The sequence below is a fragment of the Diabrotica undecimpunctata genome, chromosome 9 (genome assembly GCF_040954645.1).
Source record: "Diabrotica undecimpunctata isolate CICGRU chromosome 9, icDiaUnde3, whole genome shotgun sequence".
In the NCBI taxonomy this organism is placed as follows: Eukaryota; Metazoa; Arthropoda; class Insecta; order Coleoptera; family Chrysomelidae; genus Diabrotica; species Diabrotica undecimpunctata.
In genome coordinates, this window is record NC_092811.1 from 15868740 (window position 1) to 15891292 (window position 22553).

The 22553-nt window shown below is 34.8% G+C and overlaps 1 protein-coding gene and 3 non-coding genes across 6 annotated transcripts in view; 3 read left to right on the plus strand and 1 right to left on the minus strand.

The window, feature by feature from the left end:
* Window positions 1–22553, minus strand: part of slow (epidermal growth factor-like protein slowdown) — a 385029-nt gene that overhangs the window by 60221 nt on the left and 302255 nt on the right. For all 3 annotated transcript variants that reach the window (XM_072542802.1, XM_072542803.1, XM_072542804.1), the window contains one exon: window positions 12401–12520. In XM_072542802.1, the coding sequence (XP_072398903.1) occupies window positions 12401–12520 (120 nt within the window). The remainder of the gene's footprint in view (window positions 1–12400; window positions 12521–22553) is intronic.
* TRNAI-GAU (transfer RNA isoleucine (anticodon GAU)) lies at window positions 6799–6878 on the plus strand. The gene is given in 2 exon segments: window positions 6799–6836; window positions 6843–6878. It is a non-coding gene; the product is annotated as a tRNA-Ile (tRNA).
* Window positions 15175–15254, plus strand: TRNAF-GAA (transfer RNA phenylalanine (anticodon GAA)). The gene is given in 2 exon segments: window positions 15175–15212; window positions 15219–15254. It is a non-coding gene; the product is annotated as a tRNA-Phe (tRNA).
* On the plus strand, window positions 19048–19127 carry TRNAI-GAU (transfer RNA isoleucine (anticodon GAU)). The gene is given in 2 exon segments: window positions 19048–19085; window positions 19092–19127. It is a non-coding gene; the product is annotated as a tRNA-Ile (tRNA).

Here is a 22553-nt window from a genome sequence, read left to right on the forward strand (position 1 = left end):
CGGTCAGCAGTTGACGAAAATACGAGAAAACTTGGGGATTCCCCGAAATGAATGTTTACACGGTGCATTATTCAGCGTTTATGGGCGCCACTAACCTCTGGCCGTTAGCCAAGGATAATCCGCGCACGGATGATCAATTTAATATGCGGCACGGAGAATCCACCGCCCGGATAAAGCGCGCACGGATAATCGGGCTTCTACTATACTAGACATTTTCTCTGAAGATCGTAACTAAGATACTAAGAATGAAAATAATGACTTGATGGCCCACAGATATTAGAATCAAAGGTGGAATACGCAATCCTAGGTTTGAAAAATAATACAGCTGTAAGACCCGACAACATAATTGTGGAAATAGTTAAACTCTTCAATATCAAGCACCTAAGCAAACTCTTTAATAACATATACACAACAGTGGAAAAATCAGATTTGCTGAAGTAAATTTTCGTTGCCATTTCAAAGAAGTAAGTACAGTACTAGTCGCTACGAAGATCATCGCCTAGTTAGTTTAATGCACCACGTACTCAAAGCATTCTTAACCCTGCAGTCATGACACACGGTCTCTCAGACCGTACCTTCACATAAATTAAGTTGAGCTGCCAATCCCAGTAGTTTCTTAATTCGAAGCGACCTTCTAGTTTGTAGTGTGTTCAGTTGCTAACAAGTCTTTGTCTGTGCAGTAACAGCTGTTGTTTTCGAAAGCCGGTCTCTCAGACCGTGGTTACTATTCACGTCCTAATATTTTGTCACTTTCAAGTTTTTTTATTAAATAAAAAAAATTAGTCGTTTGTGCTAAAGTATTTTATATAAATTGTTTGGCTCTCTGGATCTGGGCTAACTATGGTAGAAACTATATGCATTTCTTTCTTTCATGACAATAATCACGTTGAAGAAGAAAGTCAAAAACGAGCAGTTTTTGGTACCGGGTTGTCTTTATTTCCTTTATCGATTTCCAAAAAACTGTTGACAATGTACGAAATGATGTGTTATTAAGGGTGTTAAGGGAGTTGATGGAAAATATGTGAGGATGATCCAACAGCTGTACTGGAATCAAAAAGGAGAATTAATGATATCCAACGGCATATGTACAAAACACATAAAAATAAGTGAAGGCGTGAGATAGGGCTGCATCCTCTCTCCTCCGTTGTTTATCATTTATGTATAAAAGATATAGAATAGATAAGAAATTGTAAATAATATTAATATAGTGGAAGAAGAATATGGTTTCAAGAATATGGACATCACATAAATGAAAATAATGATAATCAGCAGACAATTTTATATGCAAGCATAAATAACCAACTTGGAATTTAAATATCTTGCAGCTTCCTTAAACAGCAAGCGGGACTGCAACGAAGAAGTGTCTTTGGGTCTCGTTATGCGCGTCCTAAAATGCTACATATGGCCAAAAGTAATGTACGGTAGCGGACTGGTTGCTTAAAATTCCATGGGTGGACCATATTACAAATTAAGAGATCTTAAGAAGAGCAATGATTTATTAATCATTACATCAATTATCAATCATTAAATTTTATTGATTAATCAGAGATACAGAAATGGATTTCAAGGAGTAAAAACATACCTTAGAACAGATATCGGATCTGATCACAATCCCATAGTAGGAAAAATTGAAAATTGAGCTTAAGAAAATTAAAAGAAAATCCATAAAGAAAATTGATATAAACAGATTAAAATAACCTAACGTTAAACTAAAATACAGAAAAATAAATGAGGCAATAGCGGATATCACGGCAAGATCTAAACAACCGGCCAGTATAGAAGACAAATGGAATTGTATTAAAAAAACTATCGTTTTTTGTTGAAGAACAAAAAGAAGAATTGGATGGCTGACGAAATATTATCAATGATGGACCACCGCAGATCATTTAAAAACAAAGACCGAACCAAACATCAGCAGATTAACTGACAAATACGAAAAAAGTGTGGCAAAGCTAAAGAACAGTGGCTGGTAGACAGGTGTGCAGAAATGGAGGAATTGGAAGAAAAACATGACCACTTTAACATACATAAACACGTTAAAGAAGTGACAGGTCATACAAAACCTACTTCAACATTGGAGAAACTACACACAGCAACTATACTCAGACAACACTAGAAAAAACTTAGAAAGTGAATATAAAAGTGAACCCTCCCCCAAAATATTGAAGTCAGAAGTTGTAAGGGCAATCAAACAGAGCAAATGTGGAAAAGCACCAGGCCCAGACGACATATACGTAGAGGTTCTAACAATGTTGAGTGAAGACAATATAGACGCCTTGGTAGATCTTTTTAATGACATTTATGGGTCCGGTCAAAAACCACAGGATTCGCTTCAATCAACCTTTATGCCAATCCCAAAAAAGCCAAACGCTAATAGTTGCGACCAATTCCGAATTATCAGCTTGTTGAGGCAGGTCCTAAAACTCTTCTTAAAGACAATTCACACAAAAATATACAACGGATATAAAAAGATACATTAGCCCCACACAGTTCGGTTTCAGACAAGAATTTAGCACAAGAGAAGCAATTTGTAGCTTAACTGTCCTACTTCAGAAATGCAGAGGTCAGCAAAAAGATGTCTTCCTATGCTTTATATATTACCAGAAAGCGTTCGATTATGTTAATCATTCAGAATTAGTAAGATTGCTCCAGGAACGTTTGATAGATGAGAATGACCTTAAAATCATAAAGAACCTTTATATGAATCAAGTGGCATCTGTGAGAATAGGACTGGAATCTACATCATATTTCTCAATCGAAAAAGGTGTACGACAGGGTTCTGTTCTGTCATACCTTCTTTTTAATCTTTACTCTGAAACGATTTTCGATAAAACCTTAAGTGACACTGAAGATGGAATCAAAATCAACGGACAGACTATTAGTAATCTTCGCTATGCTGATAAAACAGTCATAATAGCTGATAGCCAAGAAGCGCTACAACGACTAATAGATAGAATAAACACTAAAGGAGAACGACTGGGCTTGAAGATTAATATAGACAAGACGAATGTAATGGTGGTTAGCAGAACACGAAATATGCAATTAAATATAAGAGTAAACAATAAGAACATCCAAAAGGTCCCCAAGTTCAGATATCTCGGTAGCTGGATAACTGAAGATCTAGATCCAGACATAGAGATACGTAGCAGGATTAAGCAAGCCAGAACAGCATTTACTAATATGAGATCCTTGCTAAGCAACAGCAGCCATAACTTAACGCTTCGATATCGCTTTGTAAAATGTTACATTTAGTCCATACTGCTATATGGTGTAGAAACCTGGACCATAAAGGCCAATGTGATGAACCGATTGGAGGCCTTTGAAATGTGGGTATTTGGAAGACTACTTAAAATTCCCTGGACAGATCATACAACAAATGTCGAAGTATTAAATCGAATGAGCAGAGAACGAGAATTGCTGCCAATAATAAAAAGAAGAAAAACTGCTTATCTGGGTTATATATTTCGAAATTCCAAGTACTAGTTCTTAAAGCTTATTATGGAAGGGAAGATAGATGGAAAACGGGGCATCGGAAGAAAGAAATACTTATGGCTTAAAAACATAAGGGATTGGACAAACCTCGATGCCCATGCACTCTTTAGAGCCACACAAGACCGAGAGGAGTATGCCAGAATTGTCGCCAACATCCACTAATTAGATAGGGTACCATAAGAAGAAGAAGAAGAAGAAGAAGAAGAAGAGCAATGACATTCGTAGTTCAGACGCATAAGAAACTAGTACGACATACCTGATATCACTACAATAATAAGAAGAGCAGAGGAACGACTTGAACGCCTATTTATAGTTTTCGTAAGATATTTGCATAAATTAACTTCTATTGATAAAAAAATCGTAGACTAATTTTCGAAACCAAATTTAGAATTTCGCTTTAATCTGTGCCTTCTAAGAATTGCAAGGCAAAACAGACGTTGATAAAGATGTTATGAGAGACATGGGGAATCTAAAAATTGCATTCCACAACATATCTCCTCAACTAAGCAAAATTCTTAGCGAATTGGTTTCTAGTACTCGTACAGAATATATCGAAATAAAAAGGAAAAGACAGTTAAGATTTGATTTCACGTACAGGGCGCTTGCGCATCCGCTTATACGTATTTCGGCCTAATAGGCCTCATCAGAACGGCTTTCGCAATCGCTCTGAACGTGAAATAAATCTTTTTTGTCTTAGGAAGCAACTCTAACATGGCTTCGTATAGACCATGGACGTATAAACAAAGATGGACCCAGCAATAAGATACCTTAAACACACACTGTTTTGAAGCTTCGATATTCCTGGACAAGAGGGTAAAGGGGAGTAAAACGGGTATCGATAGACTGTGATACTTCCTCAATGAGCATAAGCGTGCTTGAATTTTTACTCGCGGGGATAATTATTCAGACGTTAATAATTGGAAGTAGTAATAATGTATAAAAACACGTTTTTATAGAAAAAATAAAATACAATTTTATTTGCTTTAAAATTAATACAATAAAATATAGTTGAGCTCAAGTTAATTTTTTAATAGGTATCAAATAATCCTACGATAAAAGAAAACAATTAAAAAATATGCATTTGTCAAATTTAAGTACATACCTATATTTATTGATAATGTGATAAAACATATTTTTTTAAATTGTGACAAATTTGTTTTAATACAATATCAATAGATTCCACGTAGTAAAGGTTTCTGCTACAAAATTATTTATTGATCATTCCAAAGGCTCTTGCTGGCATTTGACATAAAATTATTTGCAAAATATACCTACTTATTAAAAAGTAGGCGTGAAAATGTATAAATTATTGGAAAGCTATTTACCGAACAGAAATATTAAAGTAAAAATGGTAAATAGACATAATAGAAGACGTTGGTATAGAAATAAATTTTTATTGATTGCGAAATAAAACAGTCTTATTAAGAACGCTTCTTATGCGCACGGTGTTAGCATCTAAAGTAGTCCTCGTTTCATGATGAATTCCAATTTTAAAATATTTCTCAAGAACCAATTTTAAAAGTTGCATAAAGTGACCATCGATTGCATCTTCATCATACATATGGTCACCAAAATGCTCATAGATTGATTTTGGGACATTTTGTATGTTTTTATTAATCAAAATATTCATAAGGTTTTTAACTAGTCTGTTGTAGATATTTATAGTTTTATTAAAAATTCTGAAATATTTTTCAGCTTCCTTACAAGTTTAAATAACCAAAAAGGATGCTTTTGAAAGGTTTTTTTATACTGTTTTCTCTTTTGAAGTTTAGAGTAAGTTTCATCATTAATCAATATTATTTGCAAACCTACATAAAAAAATACATGAGTTTTATTCATTTCACTAATTTATTGTATATTTAAAAAGCTACTAAACAGATCTTTTTAATCAGATGATGTCTACTTACAATTTAAAAATGTCTATACTAATTTCATGAACTAATATCTTGTTCAATACATTAATTAATATGAATAAACCCAATGGTACGCCTATAAAAGACATATTTTAAAATGTAAACACACAGGCTTCCTCAGTTCCTCATCTTAAATAATGTAAACAAACAGTACTTACAAATTAAATGAGACATTGGGATGTAAATATTTCGTTTTTTTTGCAAATGCAAAACTGTAGCACCATTATTATAATTTGTTTATTTCACTATTTACAAATATCACTTAAAATACAGTGAAAATATCGAAAAACAACTTTTCCTCATCTTGGGTAAAAAGTAAACAAACATGGACATGACATGGAACAGCATTTGAAGTTTGACGTAGAGCCATAAGACAGAGAAATGTAAACACCGTTGCCATTAATAAATAGGTTTCAGTGCTTCTACATATAAAATAATTGGTTGATATCTGTTATACGCTATTATTAAATGATATGCACATTTGATGTTTTAATTACAATTAAATATATTAATATAAGTAATAAATTATTATTTTGGTTTGATAGCACCTGTAGAGTATAAAATAAATATAGTAATATTTTCAGCGATACGTGAATAAGATATTTTAATAAAAAAATGTGACAACATTTGAAGGTGCTGAGAATGTGACCTATTCAAATAATTTTGGCTTCACATTTTTATGTAAATAACTGAGTCCATCTGTGTTTATACGTCCATGGTATAGACGCAATGTAGCGACATCTGATAATAAAATCGTAGACTAATTTTCGAAACCAAATTCAGAATTTCGCTTTCATCTGTGCCTTCTAAGAATTGCAAGGCAAAACAGACATTGATAAAGATGTTATGAGAGACATGGGGAATCTAAAAATTGCATTTCACAACATATCGCCTCAACTAAGCAAAATTCTTAGCGAATTGGTTTCTAGTACTCGTACAGAGTATATCGAAATAAAAAAGAAGAGACAGTTAAGATTTGATTTCACGTACAGGGCGCTTGCGCATTAACTTCTATTGCATTAAATTTATAATTGTATACTGAATAAACATTACTTAGCAACCTAGCTTTAAAACAATTTTTTGTGATTTTACTCTCTAGTACTGGTGAATTAGAGTATCCATGCTTTTCTGGTGTTTTCATAAATGCTAACGCCGGCTCTGTTCAAATGAAATGGTAAATTTAACATTCTAAGGATGATAAACTTAATATTAAGACATAAAAATCATGAACTGCTCCGTTGGTTTATTTATTTCACACTCCCATACAAATAAATTAACTGTATTCTCCAACGTAAATATCCTTGAACCTTGAAGTATTTGTTGGCGTAAAATATTGTAGCTAAAAATATAATAAAACTAGACTTCTTTCAAGAATAACAAATAGTAATATATTGGCTCGTTAGCTCAGTTGGTTAGAGCACCACACTGATTATATCGACGTGGAGGTCGTGGGTTCGAATCCCACATGGGCCCTTTTGCTTTTCTATGAACTCATTCTATGTTTTCCGATCCCAAATAAGCAATGTTTTAAGAGCTGGTGTGTTAACTATTTTTGTACTATTTGGGTGGCTATACTTTAGATGCATTACTATACATTATCATCGTTAGCCGTTTTGAGTCCACTGCTGAACATAGGCCTCTTGAGCACTTTGAATCCAGTTGTGCTGAATGCCTTTGTTGTAATTCTTTTAACTACAATCCGTAACGCCAGTTTATCTCGTAAATATTTGATTTGAAAACTCCGCCAAAGCCGGTCCCAAGCCCGGTTGAAAAAGGAGGAGGGTGAAAGGGCTGACTTTAGATCTTGGGGTACTCACTGATGCCGATATGTGGGTATCACAAATACCAAGAAACGTCTCAAAGTATAGAACAACTAACACAAAGTCAGCAAATCCTATCTCAGAATGAGAAGGGTGAGGGCGAGTCTCCAGCGCCCAAAAACTGGGGCCACTCGGCTAAGGGTAGAAGGCCCCTACAGAAATCTTCCCGGTCCATCAGGATTGGAGGTTGTGGCGATGGGCCTGCTCCCCATCACACGGAAAAAAAACTGTATTGCAAAAAATCCTAGAAAGAAAACGCCGGACGGTCTTAACGGAAAACGACCCAGCTTACGAAAAAGGTTAATGAGTTTTGAAACATGGAATGTGCAAGGTATTCGGACTAAGCTTGATGAGGTGTTGAAAGAAATTAAGAGATTTCAATTAGATGTAACAGTCCTTACAGAAACAAAAAAGAAAGGGAAAAAGACAGACGAGTTTAAAGATTTTGTTCATTTCTATAGTGGAGTAGGAAAAGACAGAAGAGCAGCAGCAGGTGTAAGTATATTGATAAAGAAAAGGCTGTCACGAAATATTAAGAACTGGGAACAAATAAACGAAAGGCTAATAAAAGTTGAGATGAAGCTAAAAGGACGTGACATAGTGGTAGTGGGCGCATATGCACCTTCTGAAGATGAAAAGAACGAGGTAAAGGATAAATTTTACGACGAATTGACGGACCTGGTAGAGAGTATTGGAACTAGGAAGGAAGTAATTCTACTAGGTGAATTAAATGCTAGAACCGGAAGAAAAGTAAATAGCAGTGTTGTCGGTCCATTTGGAGAAGAAAAAATAAATAAAAACGGTGAGAGATTAATAAGTTCTGCGATCATATGAATTTAAAGATAATGAATGGATATTATCAGCACAAGGATATTCATAAATTTACGTGGATTCAGCCAACGAGGAATTTGAAATCAATAATCGATTACTGTATATGCAAAGAAAACTCCACAATAAAGGTTAATAACGTTAGAGTCCATCGAGGAGCAGAATGTGGATCTGATCACCACTTCCTTAAAGCGTCACTACTATTTACATTTAAAGGAAGGCAACGACAAAATGAAAACGAAAGTTCAATGATACTGCAAGACATTTCAACAAATAGATATAATCTACAAGGTTTTGAAAATGAGTCTACCCAGTTTCTGTATCGAATGAGGTTGAATCTGAAATTGCAAGATGTTTGTTACTCTTCACCAATAATTAATACGTACAACGAAATTATGAAAGCTCTTGACGAAGCTGCAATGGAAGCTATTGGAGAAGTGGATAGCATAAAAAATAGAAATGAATGGTGGAATAAAGAAATAGAAGATCTCGTGGGGAAGAATATGTATAACAAATGGCTAGCAACAAAGGACCCTAACGATCGACAACAGTACAACAGCTTAAACAAAGAAGTAAAAAAGAGGTAAATAAAGCCAAAAATGAGATGTGGAATAAAGCCTGCGATAACGTAGAAAATTTTATGGGTACAGCAAGAAGTAAAGAAGCCTGGAAAACAATTAGAGGTAGTAGAACAGATAGAAAAGAATGCAGTAGGTTAACTCTAATAGCCCCAGAATTATGGGTAAAATATTATGAACAAATGCTGACAGAAGATCGAACAGAATTCCAAGATATTGGCTACCAAAAATATGATATTTCCTACCGCGAAGAAACTGAAATAACACCAGAAGAAATTAAAAAACACGCAAACGCTATGAAAAATGAAAAGGCTCCAGGACCGGGGGGAGTACCCATTGAACTGATTAAATATGGCCCTAACAAACTATTTCAGCTATTGGCCTATACTTTTAATTTATTCTTGAGCGGAGAAGAGCTACCCCCAGAATGGAAAACTGCATATATCAGCAATCTATACAAAAATAAAGGCGACAGAAAAGATTGTAAGAACTACCGAGGGCTTAGTGTAACTAACTCAATCTGTAGAGTCTACGGGAAGATAATTAAAAGCCGAATTGAAGATTGTTGGGAAGACGCTGAAGATCAGAGTGGAGTTGAAGATCAGATTTCGTACTGGTCGTTCTTGTATAGACAATGTATTCTGCCTAAAACAAACAATAGAAAAGCGTTTGGAACATAATATGGAGACACACATGGTATTTATTGATCTTCAAAAAGCGTATGACAGTGTGCCATTAGCCAAGCTATAGCAGGTGCTAGAAGACAAGAATATTCCACCGATTTACATTAATGCTGTAAGGGAGTTGTACGATGATATGACGAGTGTAATAAAGATTGGACAAAAAGTGACAAAAAAGATAAAAGTGACCAAAGGACTTCGCCAAGGCTGCTGCATTGCACCTACACCCTTTAAGATTTATTTGGAGGGGGTTTTGGATATTTGGAAAAGAAAATGTGAACCTATGGGTGTTAAAATTGGAGACCATACACTGTACAGCTTGCATTTTGCTGATGACTAAGTAATACTTGCAGAAGATCAAGATGATATCCACTACATGTTATGAAAAATAGATGAAGAATATACTAAGTTGGGCTTATCAATTAATCCATCAAAAACAGAGTACGTAGTAGTGGGAGGTGAAGGAAAGCACTTAGAACTAGGAAGCAAACAAATTCAAAATACTGATAGCTATAAATATCTAGCTATAAATATGTAAACATTACAAACAATGGTCGGAATACAAAAGAAATAGCTACTAGAATTGGTCAAGGAAATTCAGCAATACGTCAACTGAATAGTATACTTTGGAACAACCACATCACCCGAAACACAAAAATTAGGATATATAAAAGTATCATAGAAAGCATTGCTACATATGGTTCAAAGCTTTGGGTATTAAATAAAAATGACGCATCCAAAATAAAAGCAATGGAAATGAATTATTGGAGAAGATGTTGCCAACTCACTAGAAGAGATAGAGTAAGGAATACTGAAATCCGTGAGCGTATGGGCATAGACATTGACGTCCTGGAAACTATAGAATGCAAAAGGCTAAAATGGTATGGCCATGTAGAAAGGATGAATGATCAACGATGGCCAAAGAGAATGTTACAGTGGATCCCCACCAACCGCAGGAAAAAGGAAAGACCAAGAAGTTCGTGGAGACAAGAAGTAAAAGGTGCAATGGAAGATAGGGGTCTATAAGTAGATGACTGGAACCATCGCAAGCGTTGGAAGCTAGGTTGCGAGAAACGGCGGCAGCTGTAATAAACTCGTTATATATATATATATATATATATATATATATATATATATATATATATATATATATATATATATATATTTGATTTGAAACTCTATCGTCTCTGAGGTATATTCAACATTGACCTCTTCCTTGGTCTCTGTGCCACTTGTATTTTATTTCCTCCTCAAGGATTTCTTTCCAGTCGTCCCTATCCAACGCCTTTCTCCACCAAACACGTATTCCCATATTTCTCATGCCTTCATCGATGTTATCAAAGAACCTTGTTCTGGGTCTTTCTCTTCTTCTCTGACCAATTTGTCTATCAAGGAGCGTTTTTCTAGCTAGATCATTTTGATCCATCCGCATTACATGTCCTATCCACCTCAGATGTCCTATCTTAATATGTTTTACGATTGATCTATTGAATCTTGGTATTTACTATTTTCTCCAGAGATTGCGGACATTATTGTCACGCGCCCTACGAAAACTGTACAATTGATGAGCAGCTCGTGAGTTTTCGTGAAAAATGTCTATTCCGCATTTGCATGGCCAGCAAACCTGATAAATACGGAATGAAAGTAACGATGATAAATGATTTGAGAAAAAAAAAGTTGGTGTTGAGAATAACGAGTCAGTTTTTACATATAATTTCCGAACCAATACACGGTATTCACCGTACAATAACGATGGATAACTAGTTCACGTCAATACCTCTAAGTGAACAAATGATGGAACAGCTAACAATCATTGAAATGTTGCGAAAAAATAAAAGGAAAATACCTCCGAAGTTTACACAGAAAAAAGAGGTAGACACATCTATATTTGCTTTCGGCAGAAATAAAACGCTAGTTTCGTACACTCCACAGGAAAATAAAGTGATACTACTTGTATTAACTTTGCATATTGATTCATCTCTTAATACTATGACTGGAAAACCAAACCTTATACATTCCTATAATAAAACAAAGGGTGACACAGATCACCCAATTGGTGACCAGAATCAATTTTGTGTTCATAATAATCCAAAAAAACTAAAAAAATTATCCGGTCCAAAAAATGTATTGTTGCAATTTGTTTAAAAAAAATTGTGGACTGATTGACGCGTTTTAACCTTGTTTTAAGCTTTGTGCTTCTTCAAGGATGGTTTTAATATATTTATTAATTGGTGCTTATAGCTTGGTTGGTTCGTGTGAGGTCTAAGACCGGGTGCCGCCGCTGTAGGCTGGATTGTCAGAAGGATTGTATCCGCGACCGACGAGAAGTAGAAGCTGGGTGCCGTGTGGACCAAGCCTGCCACTAAGTACAAGTTCCATGGAAAAACGGTTCCTTTCAGATTGTTTGGCCTTTATTGGTTGTTTGGAAATCGCGTGGAGGATAGCTGTGGCTGTGTCCTCACCTAGGATCAGGTATCATTGTGCAATGAGATTGGAAAAAAGCAGAAAACCAATCTCCCCCTATCCTTGTTAAATTTATTCGACTCTTAAGGAGTGTGTGTGGTTCTCACTTGTATGATGTGTGTGTTTGGTTTGTGTGTAGTATGTTGGGTGAATTTCTATGTTTATGAATTTTGTTGGTGTGAGCGTGTTGGTAAAGTGTAGTGTGAATGATAAGTGTATGTATTTCTGTTTGTGTGTATTAGGTAAGGAGTTGGGTAAATGTTTGATTTATGCGGTTATTGAAATGGGAGGTGGTGATGGCATATCCATATAGTGAATTGGAAATTTGGTTAATTACTCGGATGGTTGCGCTTCTCTTTTCAGGGAAGACGTTGAATAGGGTCATGGATATGAAGTGGATTAAGAATTTCATATCGGAGGAAAGGTCAAGAAAAAAATTGTTTAAAAAAATTTAAACATTTCGCCTGGGCGACCTCCTGAGCCTTATTTTGGGGTATCTCATTAAAGTGATCTTTCTCCGAACCCAAGCTTTTCGCCTTGTCTATTTATGCTTTAAAAGCATAAATTAGTTAATTTTCGCAAAATTTTAATAAAAATTTAGCAGATATGTTACTATTTGGACTCACCTTACTCCTTTACAAATTTGGTTTCCTTGACACCTTATAACATAATTCTTAAAAGTAGGCTTACAGTAGGCCTGCTTGGTCTTCATTGGTTTATCTACATTTCTTGTGCAAACATGCCTCCTGTAACAAAAAGTTTACGTCAATAAGTTTTACATAAAAAAAAGAAAAAACAATATACAATTGCAATTGCAGACACGGATGTGACAATGATAAAGTAGTTTGACAAATATTGAGAAGTTCTTGTGGAAGAGCAGTAAAAAGTGGAGTAAAGCCGATGACCATCAACACCACCTAACCATAACGGAGCTTTAAGTATTGTTCCACGTACATATAAGAACATTCCTTGTATTAGCATGTAAAGGTATAATCAATCAGATCAATATATTGTTTATTATTTTTGTACCACCTTTGAAAATTACGCAGTTGTCATATACCAACAAAGTCAGATGCAACAATCTCTGGATTATTTTCAAACCATTTCATGATGACCATTCCACTTACTTTTTAACATCTCTAATAGCTGTTTTTGATAGCTCCTTAAACTTTTAAAAATAGTCTATACAAAATAAATTAGAAATAAATCATTAAGCAAAAATTATTAAGCTTTTAGTTACAATCAAACTAATTGTACATATATTTCAGTTTTTAATTCTACGCATAAATTAGTCACAAATTTACCCGTTTGTGTAGGTTGGACAGTTCGCGCGAAACTGACGTAATCAACTTTATGTCACTGGTACTGCGTTCGCTTCTAGGTAGCACCGTTATTCTTCATAAATAAGTAAATACACAATCCTTTTACAGGGATCATGTTAGTTCGTAGGGTTAAATGTCTTCTTCTTCTTCTTCTTCTTCAAGTGCCCTGTCCGTTGCGAAGGTTGGCTATCAACATGGCAATTCTGATCTTTTTTGCGGCGCTTCTGAATAGTTCAACCGATGTGAGCCCGAACCACTTCCGCAGATTTTCGAGCCACGAGTGTCTTCTCCTGCCTGGCCCTCGCTTACTGTCTACTTTCCCCTGGACAATCAATTGCAGTAAACGGTACTTATCGTGTCTCAATATGTGGCCTAGATATTCAAGCTTTCTTTGTTTGATTGTGCTAACGATTTCTTTCTCCTTTCCGATTCTTTGGAGTACCTCTATGTTGGTGACATGTTCGGTCCAGAATATACGAAGAATGCGTCTGTACACCCACATTTCGAATGCTTCTAGTTTTCTCGTGAGCGTCTCTATCAGCGTCCAGGTCTCCATACTATATAGTAAGATCGGAAACAGGAGCATTTAACTAGACGTAGTTTTAGGGGAAGAGACAAATCCTTGCTTATGAGGAGCTTTTTCATATTGTTAAATGCTGCTCTAGCTCGATCTATTATTGCCTTAATTTCTGTGGCCTGTTTTCATTTTGCATTTTCGTTGATGCCAAGGTACACATAAGGTTAAATGTTACTCTTGGGCAATATGATGTTTATTAAGTTTGTGTCCTCGTAGGAGGACGCTGTGATCGAAAATGCTACTGAACCTCTAAAAATCATACGAAAAATTAATTTTGTTGAGAATGTCAAGTTTGGGATCCCAAAAAAAATACAAAAAAGTTTGCTAATCTTACTCCCGGGTTTCTCGGAAAAACGGAAAATATAGATTTACCAAGAATCTTTACACCGTAAAAAAAAATATTTCAAGCAAGAAATGTAGCTGAGATAATTTTAAATAAAAATGTTTTTTAGCACTTTTTGTGTAGAATGAACCGTTCTTCTAGAAAGCGTAGAAGCAACGCTTGGATCTACTGGCGATTTTGAATGTCAGCTACGCGCCCGAAATTAACCAGAAATCGACGGTAAAAATTCCAATGTTTTGATCAGAGTGTCCCATCGACAAAAACCAAAATGCATCTTAAAGGAGAGGAATGAAGATTTCGTCTGCAATTGTTTTAATTTGCCTCAGATAAAGTCAGTTTCTATAAAGCTGTTAAGTAATAAATGTTGCGCGATTTTTGCAATTTTTTACGATTATCATGAGATCAATAAAATGTATGACTTCCGTTGACCGGTCATTATAAAATATAGAATCTTGGTAAATCGATGTTTTCCGTATTTTCTCCCCTACGAGGGGATTTAGGGGAAAGTCCGAGGGTAAGAGAGGCAAACGTTTTTACATCTTTTATACGGTCCAAAAGTTGATATTTTTAGGAAAATTCAGCTTGTTTTTCTTGTCTGAAGAGACAAAATATCTCATGACTAGACAAAAACAAAAATTTAATAAAATAATGCAGCCACCACAAAAACTACTGGACCCGCTACTTTCTGCCCTTTTCTCTGTTAGTTTCAGCATTTTTCAGTGTCATGGACTAATGGTATTATCCTAGAATAACAGAGACACATTATATAGAACAGTTGTTTCGGTTACAAAGGCACGTAACGGCGACGCAAAAAAACTCTCAAAATACAGTTTACTCTTTAAACACTCACTATACAATTTTTAATAGAATTCGTGCTACAGGAAGACGATTTCCATAAATTTACTTTATTTCCCTGAATTATTTAGATATTGTCAAAACTCATATTTGACCTCGTATACGCCCGAAAAAGTTTTATACCTGACGGTTCCATTTTAGATTAAAACCTTTTGTGTAGAATAAGATTGTTTCCTATAGGAAATAACAAAAAAGCTTTCCCTGTGGTTTCTTACTCACTTGATATACGATAAGATAAATATTTTATAACTAAAAATAGATCCGAACTTGAGTGTAACCGAGAAAAGTCAAAAATTTTTCAATGCCTCGTTAGCTCAGTTGGTTAGAGCACCACACTGAATATATCGACGTGGAGGTCGTGGGTTCGAATCCCACATGGGGCCTTTTTTTTGCCGAATTATTTAAGTGGAATTACAAAGGTAATTACAGATATATTTTTGTCTATTTTAATATCATCTAATTATACTATTTTGATATTTAACTGGTTGTTTTAATAAGTTAACTATTATTTTGAGCTTTTAAATATTAAATTTTAAATATGCGAATAAAACAAAAATTTGCGATTTATACAGTAAATAAATATTCCTGCCTCAACTGGTGTTACACTTTCCATGTCTCACTGTTTTATACTAGTAGAAGATTGGTTCAAAATTTGGCTCGAAGACGACCATCAAAAATGTAGGAAGATAAACAAGTAATTAGGATTGTTATCTTATTATCATTTACAGCACAATAAGAATGTAATAAATTACAATTCGAAGGACCACCCACTTACGTGGGAATAAAAGAATACAAGAATAAACAAATATGTAATTTATTGAATAACTTTGTTAATGTAACTTAATTTAGATCTGGTCAATGTTTTTTCGTAGAGTTCTTATATTTAATCCTCCGATTCACACAAATCCACGAAGCACAAATACTGTAGCACTGTTTCAGTTTTAAGGTTACTAACTAGGACATGAACTAAGGATGTTTCCTTTAATTTTAATAAATTTAATTGACAATAAGCGTTTGCGAAATATGTAGCTTTTGAACTATAAGCGAGACACCATAGATACTAACCTAAGAAAAGGAGCATACAGAGCAGTTATTCGAGACCTACATCTTTTCGATAGATGAAATAAAAGAGGAAATCCAGAAAAAGAGTCATAGGGTGCGGAACATTACAAATATCTGACACAAATTGAGCCATGAACCATTACCATTATTTTTGTGGACCTCGAGCCTTAAACTAACATCAAATATTTGAACTACAGTATATACAACATTGTAAAATAAGGGTATAGACTAAGAAAATGGTCACGCTAAAACGTAATGTGCAAAACCATATAATTGCGTGAAATGCTCTGGATCACACAATATAAAGGACTGCAAGAAACCAAAAAATACGCCAGCAACTTGCACTCACTGCAACGGAGACCATCCTTCTAATCTAATGATAGAGGATGTTCTGTTTATGGTGAACTACTAAATGTCAGACACAATGAAAAATCAACACAAATCACCACTCAAAATCCTGTCCAACCGTCCCAATCCCAATGTAAATTAATATACCTACCCAACATCACGCTCATAATTTCAACAAAATCAGTTATAGAGATGCTGCCATTGGAAACATAAATGCAGATAACAAAAATAACGTCAATGCATTAGCAGATAAACTATCAAATTTCCTAATCATCATCATAAGCCGTTTTGAGTCCACAAAATTACGCAGTTGTCATATATGTACCAACAAAGTCAGATGCAACAATCTCTGGTTTATTATCAAATCATTTCATGATGACCATTCCACTTACTTTTTGACATCTCTAACAGCTGTTTTTGGCAGCTCCTTAAATTTTTAAAAATAGTCTATACAAAATAGATTGGAAATAAATCAAAACTAGAATAAACTAAAATCGAAAAATTTTACTCTCACAATTTGTGTCATGAACTATGTTTGTCCCTCCTGGAGAACGTCGATGTTTACAAAAATAGACAAAATTTACAAGAACGCTAAGTGTCTATTTAAATAAAAAAGCAAAAACTATTAAGCTTTTAGTTACAATCAAACTAACTGTACATATATTTCAGCTTTGAATTCTACGTATAAATTAGTCACAAATTTACCCGTTTATGGAGGTTGGATAGTTCGCGCGAAACTGACGTAATCAACTTTGTCACTGGTACTGCGTTCGCTTCTAGGTAGCACCGTTATTCTTCATAAATAAGTAAATACACAATCCTTTTACAGGGAACATGTTAGTTCGTAGGGTTAAATGGCTTCTTCTTCTTCTTCAAGTGCCCTGTCCGTTGCGAAGGTTGGCTATCAACATGGCAATTCTGATCTTTTTTGCGGCGCTTCTGAATAGTTCAACCGATGTGAGCCCGAACCACTTCCGCAGATTTTTGAGCCACGAGTGTCTTCTCCTGCCTGGCCCTCGCTTACTGTCTACTTTCCCCTGGACAATCAATTGCAGTAAACGGTACTTATCGTGTCTCAATATGTGGCCTAGATATTCAAGCTTTCTTTGTTTGATTGTGCTAACGATTTCTTTCTCCTTTCCGATTCTTTGGAGTACCTCTATGTTGGTGACATGTTCGGTCCAGAATATACGAAGAATGCGTCTGTACACCCACATTTCCAATGCTTCTAGTTTTCTCGTGAGAGTCTCTATCAGCGTCCAGGTCTCCATACTATATAGTAAGATAGGAAAAATGTAGCATTTAACTAGACGTAGTTTTAGGGGAAAAGACAAATCCTTGCTTATCAGGAGCTTTTTCATATTGTTAAATGCTGCTCTAGCTCGATCTATTATTGCCTTAATTTCTGTGGCCTGTTCTGATTTTGCATTTACGTTGGTGCCAAGGTACACATAAGGTTAAATGTTACTCTTGGCAATATGATGTTTATTAAGTTTTTGTCCTCGTAGGACGACGCTGTGATCGAAAATGCTACTGAACCTCTAAAAATCATACGAAAAATTAATTTTGTTGATAATGTCAAGTTTGGGATCCCAAAAAAAATACAAAAAAAGTTTGCTAATCTTACTCCCGGGTTTCTCGGAAAAACGGAAAATATAGATTTAAAAAGAATTTTTACACCGTAGAAAAAATGTTTTAAGCAAGAAATGTATCTGAGATAATTTTAAATAAAAATGTTTATTAGCACCGTTTCTGTAGAAAGAACCATTCTCTTAGAAACAACGCTTGGAGCGACCGGCGATTTTGAATGTCATTTACGTGCCCGAAATCAACCCGAAATCGACGGTAAAAATTCCAATGTTTTGATCAGAGTGTCCCATCGACAAAAACCAACATGCGTCTAAAAGGAGAGGAATGCAGCTTTCGTCTGCAATTGTTTTAATTTGCCTCAGATAATGTCAGTTTCTACAAAACTGTTAAGTAAATAAATGTTGCGCGATTTTTGCAATTTTTTACGATTCTCATGAGATCAATAAAACGTATGACTTCCATTGACCGGTCATTATGAAATATAGAATCTTAGTAAATCGATGTGTTCCGTATTTTCTCCCCTACGAGGGGGATTTAGCGGAAAGCCCGAGGGTAAGAGTGGCAAACGTTTTTACATCTTTTATACGGTCCAAAAGTTGATATTTTTAGGAAAATTCAGCTTTTTTTGTCTTGTTTAAAGAGACAAAATGTCTCACGACTAGACAAAAACAAAAATTTAATAAAATAATGCAGTCACCACAAAAACTATTGGACCCGCTACTTTCTGCCCTTTTCTCTGTTAGTTTCAGCATTTTTCAGTGTCATGGACTAATGGTATTATATAGAACAGTAGTTGTTTCGGTTACAAAGGCACGCAACAGCGACGCAAAAAAAATCTGAAAATACAGTCTACTCTTTAAACACTCACTATACAATTTTTAATAGAATTCGTGCTAGAGGAAGACGATTTCCATAAATTTTCTTTATTTCCCTGAATTATTTCGATATTGTCAAAACTCATACTTGACCTCGTATACGCCCGAAAAAGTTTTATACCTGACGGTTCCATATTAGATTAAAACCTTTTGTGTAGAATAAGATTGTTTCCTATAGGAAATAACAAAAAAGCTTTCCCTGTGGTTTCTTACTCACTTGATATACGATAAGATAAATATTTTGTAACTAAAAATAGATCCGAACTTGAGTGTAATCGAGGATAGTCAAAAATTTTATATTGCCTCGTTAGCTCAGTTGGTTAGAGCACCACACTGATTATATCGACGTGGAGGTCGTGGGTTCGAATCCCACATGGGGCCATTTTTTTGCCGAATTATTTAAGTGTAATTACAAAGGTAATTACAGATATATTTTTGTCTATCTTAATATCATCTAGTTATACTATTTTGATATTTAGCTGGTTGTTTTAATAATTTAACTATTATTTTGAGCTTTTAAATATTAAATTTTAAATATGCGAATAAAACAAAAATTTGTGATTTATGCAATAAATAAATATTCTTGCCTCAACTGGTGTTACACTTTCCATGTCTCACTTTTTTATACTAGTAGAAGATTGGTTCAAAATTTGGCTCGAAGACGACCATAAAAAATGTAGGAAGATAAACAAGTAATTAGGATTGTGATCTTACTATCATTTACAGCACAATAAGAATGTAATGAATTACAATTCGAAGGACCACCCACTTACGTGGGAATAAAAGAATACAAGCATAAACAAATATGTAATTTATTGACTAACTTTGTTATTGTAACTTAATTTAGATCTGGTCAATGTTTTTTCGTAGAGTTCTTATATTTAATCGTCCGATTCACTGCCCGATTCACACAAATCCACGAAGCACAAACACTGTAGCACTGTTTCAGTTTTAAGGTTACTAACTAGGACATGAACTAAGGATATTTCCTTTAATTCTAATAAACTTAATTAACAATAAGCGTTTGTGAAACATGTAGCTTTTGAACTATAAGCAAGACACCATAGATACTAACCTAAGGAAGAGAACATACAAAGCAGTTATTCGAGACCTACATGGTCTCCTTTTTCCTCCATGATTTCACCTTTTCGATAGATGAAATAAAAGCGGAAATCCAGAAAAAGAGTCATAAGGTACGGAACATTACAAATATCTGACACAAATTGCCATTATTTTTGTAGACCTCGAGCCTTAAACTAACAACAAATATTTGAACTACAGTATATACAACATTGTAAAATAAGAGTATAGACCTAGAAAATGGTCACGCTAAAACGTAATGTGCAAAACCATATAATTGTGTGAAATGCTCTGGATCACACAATATAAAGAACTGCAAGAAACCAAAAAACACGCCAGCAACTTACAGTCACTGCAACGGAGACCATTCTTCTAATCTAATTATAGAGGACGTTCTGTTTATGGTTAACTACTGAATGTCATACACAATGAAAAACACAAATCACCACTCAAAATTCTGTCCAACAGTCCCAATGCAAATTAATATACCTACTCAACATCATGCTTATAATTTCAACAAAATCAGTTATAGAGATGCTGCCATTGGAAACATAAATGCAGATCACAAAAATAACATCAATGCATTAGCAGATAAACTATCAAATTTCCTAATCATCATCATCAGCCGTTTTGAGTCCACTGCTGGACATAGGCCTCCTGTAAATAATTCCAATGCATTCTATCTTGAGCACCCTGAATCCTAAATTTCCTAAACGAATTCAAAAATATGTTATCTCAACTCTTAAACCAAAATAGCATGATTTTAACCATGTTAACTACAGTCACACAAAATAACAAAATAGCTTTCACGTCATTACGAATTGCATCGTGGAATGCTAATGATATTTCAAACCATATACTAGAGATGCCAGGCCACATAAAGAACGGTTATTAGATAAGATACCTTACTATACCGTGTATTATGCAAACCATTCAGACGGAGGAGCATATGCAGGTTATGAAGTTAATATTAAATCAAAAATTAAACTATGCAGTCCAACCTTATATTACGGGAAAAAATCCAAGCAGCAATCATTAAAATCGAAACAACTACCTCTCTCAGTGTAGAATCAGTCTATAGCCCACCTAGACATTCTATTTCAGGTGAAGAGTATCATGATTTCATACGAACTCTTGGATCCAAATTCATAGTAGCAGGAGACTGATATGCCAAACACACCACATGGGGTTCCAGATTAATCCCGCCTAAAGGTCGATCATTAATGAATATTATTCAGCAAAATAACTTTGTTACATCTACTGTCCTACGAATCCCAACAAAATCCAAGATTTGGTAAATTTAGCTGTAACAAAAGGAATAGCTGACATCCTTAGGGCAATAGAGTCAAAATTCGATTTAACATCAGACCACAGCACAATAATAATAACTTTAAGCATACATATAATATGGAGAACACCACCACCCAAACTCACAACTAAAGAAACACATTGGGATGTTTTCCAAAATTTTGTAAATACAAAGATTAGAGTAGATATTAGGATAAAAGAAAACTAATAACTAACTATACATTAATATGTAGAGAAAGCAGCAAACAACAGGATGGGAAGCAACACCACAGCTTCAAAGAAGTGTGCAAGAAAACCATAATATCCCTCTCCATATAAGAGAACTTGTAGCAGAAAAAAGAAGAGCTCGACGCATATGATAACAAACGAGAAATCCAGTAAACAAAACGTACGTTAACAGTCATAGACGAAATAGAGCATTACATAAAGAAGAAATCAACTCTTTCCAGTTTTATGTTTCTAACCTGTCACATGAAGACCACTCTATAATGGAAGGCTGCAAAAAAATTACAATAACGCAGAAAATAGCAGTATTCGCAGAGCCCCTTGCAACTGTATTCTAAGCACCAGATACTAATAACTATGAAGATGATGATATAAGAATGTACCTCGAAATTTCATGTTAACTATCTTTTCCTCTGACAACATTTACTCCGACAGAGGTTCGACAACAAATAAAAATGCTAAATCCTAAGAAAGCTCCTGGCTACGATTTGATAACAGGAGAAGTACGTCAGAAGCTACCGATAAGAGCAGTGGTGTTATTAACAATAATATACAACAGCGAACAATAATATACAACACGAACAAATTCATATCGACCTATAAGCCTACTCCCAATAATGTTGAAAGTATTAGAAAGGCTACTATTACATAAAATCGAGCAAGTTGTTCCCATAAACGAAATTATACCAGAACACCAATTTGGATTTATTGAAGTTGGATTAGAATTAGAAGTTTGCGCTAGAGTGTTTCTAGATCTACAACAGGTATTTGATAGAGTATGGCATAATGGTCTCCTCTACAAACTGAAATTACACCTAACAGACCAACTATGCTTTATATTAAAACTGTATCTTATTTACTGTTACTTCCATGTCAAAATTAAAGACAGTTACTCAAATTACCGCATCATACAATCTGACTTATCTCAGGGTAGTGTTCTGGGCCCATTTCTGCATCTAATATTTACAGCAGACGTTCCAACCATCAATGATACCTTCTTAGCTACTTTTGCCGATGACACGGGAATCTTGGCAGCCGATATCGACCTTAACATAGCATCACAAAAAGTACAAAATCATTAAGACCAATTACAAAACTGGCTTAAGCGATGAAAGATCAATGTTAATGCCAGCGATTCGATACAAATTACTTTTACAACAAAAAATTCTATGTGTCTATAAGTTTCTATTAATA